Below are 12,141 nucleotides of genomic sequence, written 5' to 3' on the forward strand. Positions count from 1 at the left end.
CATCTCCTGGGAAATGAGGATGGAAAGGAACAGACTTTTTTCCTCTCCAGTTTGGGTAGTGGGGGAGAAAGGGGCCATTGTCTTACTTTGTTAACCTGGGGAAAACGGGATTTGTTCCTCCCCACGTTTTGTGCTGCCGCTGCCAAGTGGCAGTCAGGGAGCAGGAGAGGCTGGTGAGAGCTGCTCTGCACCACACCAGCAGATCCCGGCGCGTGCTCGCTCCTGGCATGGCACAGCCAAGCGTCTTCATCAGCTCCCATCATTTGCACCGCGGAAGGTCAAGCTTAAGAGAACTGGAACACGCCAGGCTCCTCCAGACATTCAAACCTGGACCGCATTAGCCCATTCACTTCACGACACGCGTTTGGCAGCAGACAGACATAAAAATCCCCCCAGGCGGTCCGAGGTGATTACCGTGCCGTTTGACAAAAAGCTCATTTTGATTTTGAACCCAACTGTATGGTTTCTCTGAAGGCAGAGATACTGCATTCCAGAAATTAAATGGGTATTTCTTTCCCAGACACGATGCTGGCCACCTCAGCCTTCCCTGCGGAGAGGAACTGGCGCTCTGCAGTGCTGCAGGCAGAGCCCAGGGCTAATGTAAGCCAGGCTGGGCTGGTCTCCTTCCATCGCAGCACAGACAGGCTTTTATTAAAATGGAGAAGTGGCAAATGCATCAGATGAAAGAAAATGAGAAGCAAATAAATTCCTTAGAGAAAGAAAAAGGAACGGGGAAAAAAAACCTCAAGAAAGAGGATGCCAGAAAGACCCCAAAGAGGAGTACAGAAGAGCATCTGATGGGGATGCCAGTTTTACTCTATAAAGCAGCTCGCAATCATTACAGGAGAGGAGTCCCTACATCATCAGGGTTGCCACCAGTTTCCATTATAAATGGCTCCAATTTAGCAATTGTTATGGGGCTTGGAAAACTAGTTTAAGTTGAAAACTGCTATGTTAACTGGCAAGGCAGGGGAAAGTGTTTCTGCAAAGTCTTAAAAAAAAAAAGGAATAAACTGTTACTTAGCGACAAATCTTTGTCACTGTGACTTCAAAAATAAGGCCATTAGCTTGCTTCAAAGTAACCGACCAAGCCAGTAAAATGGGTAAGAATACATTTTGCCAAGATGGGGCGGAAAGGAGAAAAAACCCCGAATGAGAAGCTGGAACACAGCCTTTGAGGGCAGCACATCTTGTCCCTGAGCAAGAGCATCTCGGCTGGGAGGGTCTGCACGGCCTTTCTCAGGAAAGTCCAGAACAAGGCAGAGGACCACCACCAAGTAGGAGTTAATCCAGCCACACACGGGACATACCGATCCTCAGCCCACATTGCCAAATCCCGTGTTTGGAAACAGATGAGCTATTGTGCACAAGTGTCTGAGGGAGGAGGAAATCAACCTGAAACAGAAGTGACGTACTCTTCCAGTGAAGTAGGGTCACATTAAACCTCTTAAAACAAGGTTCAGACTACAAGACAACCGTAGGCACAGCAGTGAAGAAGTCTTCACTTTCTAATAGCAAATCTGAGTAGGATCAGCCCCCAGCAAACCCTTGCCTGTCCACATGAGCGGCCTGGGAGGAAATGGAATCAAAAGAAAAAAAAAGAAGAGTAAAGATGCATGCTACCGTGCTTCAACTACAGTGCAACAGGCGTAGGAGAAGCCAGCAGCCGTGCGCTGCTGCTCTGGTTGGGATGAGCAAGCCCCAGGGCTGGGCAGGGGGAGACAGGCATGCATCCTGCCATACCTGGGACACTTCCCCACAGCTGCTGCTCCTCGGGGTCGGCTGGTTTGGGATCGGATGCTGAGGAGATGAGCTGCTGGGAGCCTTCCTCACTGGCAGCCAGGTCCCCCTGTCTCGCTGCTCCCTCCTCTGATGCATCACTCCCTAAATCAGCGCTTCCGCTCTCTGAACCAAGTCCTTCAAGCGACAGTGAGCACAAAGGCAGGTCAGGCGCCGAGCAGTTCTCTGTGGGCTGGGAGGGTTTCTGCTGCATGCCCACATCTCCGGCAGCCAAGAGAGCCGATGTGCAGTGGCCCATGAAGACTGTTGCTGGATGATACAGTCCCCTTGGCATGGCTGTCTTGGTGCCGATTCCAGCCTGTCTTCCAACCCACAGCATCTGAAAAACACAGGAGAGAGATGGCTTAAGGAAACAAACAGGTAGCGTGTTGCAAATTGAGCTTCTAGAGGACGGCATGTTGGTTTCTAGAGAGAAGAGTGTCGCAGAATTCAAGTATTTTCTATAGCATTACTATTATTACACAAACGCTTGGCACGCATTTCTTGTGTCCTAGTATGAAAACAAGGGCCCGGACCTCAACTGAGGCTCTGTGAGACAAAACAACTGGTAGCAAAAGTGCACCGCACCTCCAACCTGGCTGAAAGGGACTGAGATACACAAAGCACTAACTAATCTAAATCATAACTAGTTTTTACAGACAGGCAAACCTTTACGATTAGATTCCTGCAAAGGCTTTTAAGACCCTGGACCAAAGCACAACATTTAAAGCTACCCACTAAAGTCAATGAAAATGCCTCGAAGTTACCAACTCTAGAGGAACCACTAGAACCAACTACAAGTTATGCAGAGCCGCTGGTAGCCTGTGGTTTAGGTACACAGCACCCCAAATCCAAGACACGATCAGTAGGAGCCCGCAGCAGTGTCCGTGGCGCAGCCGGCCTTTCTGGAGGCACCCACAGCACCTGCTCTGAGCAACCTCCTCCTGCCGCTCTTCTCCTGGTCTTCTCTAGAAGGCAACAGGATGAGGAAGGGTCCCCAGAGAGTCTGAAACCTACATCTGCCATCGCTTACTCGTCTATATATCCAGCTTCGCTCACAGCATGTCAACAAAGCAAATACGAATGAGGCAAAAATCACTGTATCCATTGTCTTCCTTCTGCTTTCCTGCCTGTTAAATCACACCAAAGAGAAAGAACGACTGCTCAGCTAACACCACGCAGATGAAATTGCATTTTCCACAAGGCAACTTTGGGCACCCAGCAGAAACATTTTAAATGGCACCTTCCTCCAAGAACTGTTGAACTTGCATAAAAATAGTGCCAACGGTATAACCGCTCTGCTTCCAAATCCCGGTGTTTTAATACTTGCCTTTTTTTCTTTGTAAACCTTCTCAATCAGAACAATTTGGGAGGAGTGGCTACTGCCACCACTACTACTAAAAGGTCACCGCCAGTTTATGCAAAGCCAAAATTAGCTGTCGTAATACCATTGTTCATACTAAGCAGGGCTTACTTTTCAGTCCCAAATCACAGCAGGACAATTTACAGTCACCTCCGCACCTCTCTCCTCTCTTTCATTGCCTGACCTCTTCCTACCACACAAAGTCAGCTGCCAAACCCAGCTTAAAGGAAACAAAGGCATCTTGTCTAGTCTGTGACCAAGTTTCATTAAAAAAGCTCAAATTCCACGTAACAAGAAGCAGAACAAAAAGCCATGAAGTTATTTTAAGAAGTAAAGGTTTGCTACTCAGATTAAGTTCACAGCTTATTCCGTCACCACTGCTCTCGGGTTCCTCCTAATTACTTTTTGGGTCTTGGATTTGCTGCTTTAAAATGCATATAGCAAGTACTTTATGGATTTAGCAGCTCCTGGATGTAGTGTTCCAAAACAAACGCAATTCAAACAGGTACAAGTGCTTGGCAGAGTCATAGCAGACGCACATCTCTAACAGGCTCCTCTTTGTAGAAAAAAAAAAAGAATCTCTTCACCGCCTTTGCGTTCTCAAAGCAAAATTGTGACAGGTAACGTTGGTCTAGGTACTGTTTTTACCACCAAAACAGTAAAAACGTGTAGGTGACTTACCTAAAACAGTCAACAAATTTACTGAACTTCACATCACTCCAGCTGGGAGTTTAATGAAGTCTCCGCACAAAGCATACTTACAATCCTCTTTCTGGGTGTGGAGTGCAGGCTCCCCACTTCTTCCTCCAGTAACAAATACAATCTTTTTTATTATCATTTAAGTGGTTTGAAGAGAACAAAGATAAGAAAAAAAAAATCCCTTCCATTAGGACTCACAAATGGCCCATCTCCCCGGCAGTAGACAGCCACATGAAAGCTAGGGAGGGGAAGCGCAGCTAGCCAGGTGTTACTCTCACCTGGTGACACCTCCTTTCCCAGGGAAGGATGTTCTGCCACCCACATAGGTGCCCGATGCCCTGCGTCCCACAGACACGGCAGTGCCGAGATGCACAAGTCCGAAATCTTCAAAAGACTTCAAGAAAGTGCTTCGAAGTTGAAGCAGCCAGACTTCATTGCACAAAGGTTTCAGAAGCCCGGGTTATACAGCCCTGCCGGCTGAGGACCTCTCCTCCAACTTGTAACACTGGACTGCCACTACACTAGGCTTCAAAAGACTGGTGCTCAAGGCCTTTCCATGGAGGATCAGGGTTTTCTACGTAAACACTGTTTGGGTGTACAATTTCTAAGCCTAAGGACTCCCATAAAAATTGAGAGTCCGAAAGGATGCGCATCTCATGGCTGAGAAGTACCAGACATTCACAGAGCTGGTTTAGGGGCACTGGGACACCGGCCATCTCCAGAACATTGGCTCTGTGATTGTCGTCCTCGGTCTCCAAGACACATCCCTGACGAGCTTATCACACGATCTCTGCCATCCTGACTGGCCTAAAGGAAACCATTACAATACCAGTGCTGGTACATAAAAACAAGTTTTATTTACAGTTCCAAGCTGTGCTGATTTGCACCTTGGACATACCACCTGCTAACCGCATGTGCTCACTATGACCAACTCGGTGCCACATCGCTGAGAACAAACTCTCGTATTTTGGACATAAGAATAAGCAGATTTTAAGAGAAGTGAAGGTGGTGGGAAACAGGCACAGTCTGAAAAAAGCAGAGTTACAGAGTAAGATCTGAAACACAGCGCATAGACAAGGCAGTCCACAATCAAGCTATGAACTGTAATAGAATGTCAAGCGACATATTTGGGTACACACCAAGTTCTTGTACTGTCCAAAACCTAACAGTTGTAAAAAATGTAAGTCACGCCGTGAGCCTTTGATGTTCTAGTATTTATGTAAACTTTTCCATAGGTTAGAAATCACATCTCCTACACAGACTGCTTATAACTGAAGAATCTAGCATTCAAAAATGAACTCACCTTTTCACATACGTCTGAATTAAAAACGTAATTCGCAAACTGCTGGAGGCCTGCTTATATAGGTCAAGGTTGCTCAGGTTCACTGCTTTGTATATTACAGTTTAAAGAATGCTCTAAATTCAAGGTTTTTAACTTTTTAATCTATGGGGAAAACTTCCTATAAACTCAGATTAACGACTGCTAATGCACTGAAGAAAGAAAACCGAAAACCTTCCTCCTACTATAAAAACAAAATAGTGTGGCCTCTGTTTCTTTTCTGATAAGAGTCTTAAATACCAAACATTTAACTGCATAATAACATTTACTGGCAGCCAGGCAGCCTGCTTAGCAGATATATAAAGCAGGTAAAAGGAGAAAAAGTTAATTTCTTGGCTGAATGATTCCATCGGTAGCTATAGGGCAAACTAGAAAGTCTTTTAGTAAAGTAGCAGTTGATTCTTCTATCAATCTGCAGCACACATACTCTTCCAAGGAATGCATTAAATATGAAAATCATATCCCGTTATCATCTGTTTCCAGCTTTCAGCCCAGTAAGCTTTTCTTAATGAATGCTGTAGCCTAAGGGACAAGCATGCTGTTGGCTTTTCTGAATAATGGAGTGATGCTACCATTTTTGCTTATTACAATATCGACTAGCTGAGGGGGTTTCACACATAGTCACAAGTGACTACTCTTGCCAGCATGCTCCAAGTTATTACAAGATGTTTTTAGACATTTCATCTAAAAGAGCTTTACTGCTTTTAGTGAAGAAAACAGCTATGGTCTTGAACTGTATCATTTATATGGAGATAGGAGGAGGGATTAGAAGCCTGCATTACTGCAGATATATAGCAGAATATATTTAAGTATTCCTTGTCAGTCTTTTTGTCTGTTACTTAGATATGCAATCTCTTTTTGCTTCTTCTGAGAAAAGGTCAAAATGCACAAAATTATAAATACACCGTATGAATCGACTGCTGCATTTTAAAAAATATCATTCATTAAGAATATTTCCTCCTCGGTCAAGACCATTTTCACTCTATTCGGCATAGGAATTATAAAAACCAACGCGAAGATGAATATAAACAGTTTGAGTTCCCTCCTCCCTTTTTAATTCTAGTTCTGTGGTTGAAATAATTGCACTTTTTACCCAGGTTATTCTACTTCACTCAGGCACTAAACAATATTTCACACTACAAATGCCGCAACAGAACTCCTCATGCAAAGACTGCTTTGCAACGCCTGCCTCTTCCTGCAGCAGCTCGGAGGGAAGCACATCAGTGTAATAAAACACATTCCCCCCCCGCTTCTTTCGCATTACCTGCTCCTTGTATTCTTCTTCCTTGTCACCTTCTGCTGACAAGTTACCCTCTTGAAGTGATAACAGACTTTTAATTTCTCTTCCGTACCATGCCTAAATGTGAACAAATCCATTACATAAAATTGAAGGCCAAAAAAACCCCACCACAAATCAACAAATACTACTTTGCAAATTGTGCACTTTTAAATGTGATGTCCTAGCAGCATTTTTTTTTTTTTACTTGGACTATATTTAAAGAGCCAGAGATCCCATTTTCTCCTAATTTTTCCCACTTCCCTGAACAAATGACGTTGCCTGTACACAATCCTCTGCAGGTTTTTAATATACATTTATTCATTCACGTAATTGAGAATCCTACAAAATAGTAATAACTTGTTGACTCAAATTTATTTCATCCCAACTAGTGTCTGTAACGCCAAATTATTTCTGCTGCATCCAGACAGTGACTCCGCCGCTTTAGGATGAAATGAGCTTTAGAATTTGTTTTTGGTTTACGTACATCATCTTACAACTCACTGAGCTATTATAAGGAAAAATACATGGCAGATGTTATAAAGAGCAACCCAGCATGAAAGGCAACTTGCTGCAGTGTTACCAAAACAACTGCATAAACCGTCTTCACCTCCACTACATTGTTTAATTGACCAAATGTAATGTATTTGTAGGAGGACTACTGCTTAAAAGCCAAGCACATGCAGCACCTATAATTAATCCTGTTTGTTAGTAATTGTAAACCCCAATAACAAGTTACATCGGCCCTGAATGAAAGCACTTCAATACCTATTCTGCATCAGGTAATATGCATGAAAATAAATCTTTAAAACAATTAACTTAACCAGCTCTGCACTTCACTCCAATGGTGCATTCAGCAAGCCTGCTATTGCCCAGGTAATAGACACTGTTTGTAAAATTGTAAACGTGAAATTTTACGAAATAAAACCTAACCACGTGAGAATTAAAGAGGCTCAAAATAAACTCAAACACAACGACCAGATTTTCCTGAAAGCTTAAGTGAATTTACTTGGACTCCCAAAAATTACCGAACAAATTGCAGACACACACAGGAAAAAAAAGTGAATCTTTCAAAAACAAAAGAAGTTTTGTCAGTTACAACCACATAATAAACTGTGCACATAGTTATGATAAAGCACTCCTGAAGGCCATTCTCTCCCTATGAAAAAAAAAGAGAAAATAGTAATAATTTCTTTCTGTGTACTTCCATGATAGATTAAATGATTACATGCTCCATAATTCTTACGCAATCCACAACAAGGGGGCTTTTCATAACTGTAACATAGAGGATATGTACTCTGTGCTTTGTTCAACAGCTCAGAAAATAAGCCTAACCTGGCAAAAATAAAATGGATGGCATAGAAACATCAAAATGGAAGCAATGAACAGAAACCCTGTGCGCAGATCAACCCATGGCACAATTGTGACTACCGCCAGTATGCTTAACAACCTACCACTAGTCAAACTGGCGTGCATTGGGATTGCTCAGAAAAAAAATAATCCTTAAAAACAACAGGGGAGACCTAGCATCGCAACGCACTCCCTGGTCCTGCTCTGCTTTAAAGAAAAATAAAGAAATAGAAGACAAGGGTGCTACTGCACTTTCACATTTTCTGGACGCAGGCATTTTAGACACTCCTTTTAAGAGGATCACAGCCTAAGTCTCACTGTCTGGGATCAAGCTGCGTGTGCCCCTGAACAGAAGGCAGAGGGAGGAACACAGTACACTGTTCCTGTTTTAATTCAAACTGCATTTCAGAGAAATAAAGCCCAGTCACACCTGAGTTCCAGACCACCACATAAACCTAAGTTGCGTCAATACCACATCACAGGGGCTTGAAACGCCTCAAGTAATTTGTTTCCTTCCCTCCTTCCTTCCAGGAAGTTACAAAAGGAGAGTGGCAGAGGGACAGAAGTAGCCCCTACCCAATATTTCTGAAGAACGCTACTGCTCTTAGAAAGCAGATCTAAACACACTTCCCTCCCAGTTTTTACCCCCCCCAAAATCTGATTCCATGTACTAGTGGCATGAGCATGTCACAATTTTATCTTTAAAAATCTGAGATCATTACCAGTCCATCACTTTGCAACATCCCAAACAGTTCTTCAGTGAATTGCAAGACAACATATTAATAATACGATTCAAAAAATCCTCAAAGCTCGGCTGTTTCTTACAGTAACCTATTAAATTGAAAGTACTTCAGTAATGAGTTCTGGTAAAAAATCCTGTCTATCATATAACCTTAAATATGGATCCTGATCAAGTTTGTTTCAAACATTAAGACATGCAGAAGTCTCTCCACTACTATAGAAGAGTTTTGTCCTATTTCTGCACTAATTATGAAAAAACCAACACTAATTCAACCTACAAATAGCATTACTGATACATAAGGAAAAGCCTAAAGCCATTTACCCCAATAGGGCTAAACAGGAAAAGCAAAAAAGTCTGCTCACATTTGCAAATGAGGGTCTGAAAGACTGGAAAATTAAGAGAATCTCAAATTTTACTTCAGTGTGAAAAAATAACGACAGCAATTCAGGCCTAGTGGTAACTGATCTTTTTATCTCAACACAATGAAATGATAATAAATGCTACTTTTACTTCCACAACTTTTTTTTCCCCTGCCATACCATTTTAAGATATTAAGGTAGATTGACTACACATGGGAGGTACAGAAATCCCCATTTCATTAACAGCTCTCGTCATCATGGGGAGAGAGATTCCAGTAGGGGCTTGCCAGAAGACAAACACTTCTCTCCCAAAAGAAAAGACCACAGAGGCAAGCTGACTCGACAGCTGCTTCCAGAATGAGAATTACAGACCAAAACCACCCAAAAGGGCAGGACAAATAGCAGAGGGGGGCTAACGCTGTGTTGAATGGTCACTTTCATTTGTCCTCGTGAGAGCTTTGACTCCTTTTAAAATGTTTTCTACCTGTTGCGGTAATTTTTAAGAAATTAGTCACTTAAAACCAGAACAGGCACGTATGAGTTCGACAGCCTCTTTCATAAGGATAATTCATCCCAGCACGAGTTCTCAAACTGATGACATTCAGTGAAGCTAGTAACAAGACCCCTTTTGCAAACGTAGACCTTTGAGCTGACAGCAGTCAAGGTTACAAGTGGACAAAAAGAAAAGCACCACGTTTGCAGTCGTCTTTGATAACAAAGGTGCCGCAAGGACAGCAAGAAATGCGTTCTATTGGGTATTGGCTCTTCTGAAGTCGTCATTTGGCTCTACCACGCTCCTACCGTGTCAGTTACGATACACAAGTCAAGTCTACAAGGTGATGAAACACTCCTTGGGCTTTGCTTTACCAGCCCAGAAGGAAAATTCAAAAGTTCCAACTCTGAAGGCAAATGAATTAAATCTCTTGAGTACAAGCAAAAATGTTACCAAAAGCAAAGATCCGAGTGATGCAATGGGATACTGGAAGAAGTAGGTTTTTCTCTTACCGTGATTTGCTAGTTGACTGTTTAGTAATACAAAGAATGACCTCATTTAGCTCAGCTTTAGTCCAGATAGTTCAAACAATCTGTTGTAACACAAGTTATTTACTCTTACGCTTCCTCTGCTGCTGGAGACAGAGCAATAAGCAAGGGCCAGACTAACGATGGCTATTTCAGGTGTTCACACCAGCCAAATTAAGAGTATGAAATATATGTGGGTACTTTTAAGTAATAAAAGCCTTACTGAAATACAGTGTTATAACAAAGTCTTTATGAAAATATTACAAGTCAAGTCATCTTTTTGTCCTAACCTGGATACCGCTGATTTATTATCTTATCACTAACACTCCAAAGAGACGATCCATTTCCACATTTTTTGATCTCAGCTCTCCCTCGCTTCCAAGAGGCTCAGAAGCGCAGGGCACTTTACTGTAGACTAAACCTAGTGTTCTGCAATGCGCTGCTGACTACCTCTGCAGCCACAGTAGGGCCTATCACATCATATATTAGCAGAGTTTGGGTTAGTTTCAAATTCCGAAACATTACCACTTTAAGCACTCCAAAAACATGATGAGGTTTCACTAACATCTGAAGTCTTGATGTGCATAATACTCAGCCAAAACCAATTTAGCAACCCTGTAATAACAGTAAACACTAATGTATTAAGTCTTATAGAAAGTTACTTCCATCTTCTGAATCATCTCTGAACTTGAAGTTTTCATATGAGCTTCAAATTGGTCGAATTCCTTTAGAAAGGTCTGGTTTCGCAGAAGAGCTCTTTTTTGTCGTTCATCTATTTCTTTCAAGTATTTTTTCAGCTTCATGTATTTTATTTTCATTCTACGAGGGAAAAATGAAACTGTACTTAAAGGGTATGAAATTAAAACAAACACGTCTATTACAATCACTTTTCTCCAGACACGCACATACTAACACTTAAGTAGGAGGTGCCCCCACCCCTCCCAAAAGGAGTAGGCACAGTCTGCCGCCCAACCGTCCAAAGCTACATTAGACAACTGACAGGATGGCTGCTGAGCAACTTCGGATTTAAACAGCGGGTTTGGTGTTCAAAAGCATAAGTATATTAAAGAAACTCTTGTAAATTTGTTTTAAATACTTATAGGACATTAAATGAAAATTGTATTTAGGAGAACACGCTCTGTGAGTCACACAAATTGTGGCGTTAAGGCTGCAGTTTCACAACTGCTTTACGCTAACCTAAATCCATGCTGACACCAAAAGGGGCATCTCACTCCAAGCCTTTCTTTTTTGTGCCAGTACTAGCAGCTATGTGGCCACATGGCAAATTAGGCCAAGAGTAATCCAGCTGAAAATCCATCTAAACCAGTTCTCGTCCACCCAAAAAAACCCCACCACAGATTCACTTTCAGCCAGACCTATTTTCTTATCTGATTACAGGGCAGCCACGCAAGCACTAGTGCCAACAAAGGGAAAATGTGAACCAGGGGCAGTCAGGAGCATCTTTTTGGTCTCAATCTGCCTACAGGTCTACTTAAATCACTTGTGAAATTGCAACCTAAATCCCTCAAGCTGCCTGTATGTTCAGAGAAACTGCAGTTCAAGACCTGTTAGATTAAAATAAATCAAATAAAACCACAAAACAAAGTGCACGTGATGTTTCCCAACCTGCTCAGGCTTTTTTCTCTTTATTTACATCTTCATTTTCTAATCTAAAGGCCCTCTTTCAGAAGAGGGGTTCCTAAGGATTGGCCATTCTTGCACCTAGCCCTCAGTCCCTCAAGCCAAGACAAAAAGTCACATCTATGAGCTTTACAAAACACATTTGAGGAAAGGAACACAGGATGAGACACTTTCCAGCCTCTGTTTTTGTTGGGTTTCTTTTTGTTTTGGTTTGTAGTTTAGAAGTTTGGGGGTTTTTGTACAGATTGTATACACAATTTACAGTAAATAGAGAATGCAAAAACAATCCAAGGAGCAGGACCAGAACCTAGAGTATCCTCTAGGATTTCCTAAAACTTTTAGACTTTCTAACACCCTAGGACTTTCTAGCACAAACTATGCTACAGGCATTTTACAACAGTTGCATAAAACCAACTTGCATGTTAGTAATAACTACTACAATAAAACTTCAGTATTAATAAATAAGGTAGTTATGTTATTGCTGAAGTTATTTCATCAATAACTGAGACATGAATCTTATGCTATACATATGAATATAAATGTATTGTTATAAAAAAATTCAAGATAACATTC

General features: G+C 42.1%; 1 protein-coding gene across 6 annotated transcripts in view; it reads right to left on the bottom strand.

Moving 5' to 3' along the window:
• KIZ (kizuna centrosomal protein) overlaps nucleotides 1-12,141 on the bottom strand; it is a 57,031-nt gene that overhangs the window by 30,124 nt on the left and 14,766 nt on the right. For 4 of the 6 annotated variants that reach the window (XM_054819381.1, XM_054819378.1, XM_054819384.1 and 1 more), the window contains exons 3-5: nucleotides 10,590-10,746; nucleotides 6,445-6,537; nucleotides 1,744-2,119 (exon numbers count right to left, since the gene is read on the bottom strand). In XM_054819381.1, the coding sequence (XP_054675356.1) occupies nucleotides 1,744-2,119; nucleotides 6,445-6,537; nucleotides 10,590-10,746 (626 nt within the window). The other 2 variants (XM_054819382.1, XM_054819383.1) reach the window with 2 other exon arrangements.

The sequence above is a fragment of the Grus americana genome, chromosome 3 (genome assembly GCF_028858705.1).
Source record: "Grus americana isolate bGruAme1 chromosome 3, bGruAme1.mat, whole genome shotgun sequence".
In the NCBI taxonomy this organism is placed as follows: Eukaryota; Metazoa; Chordata; class Aves; order Gruiformes; family Gruidae; genus Grus; species Grus americana.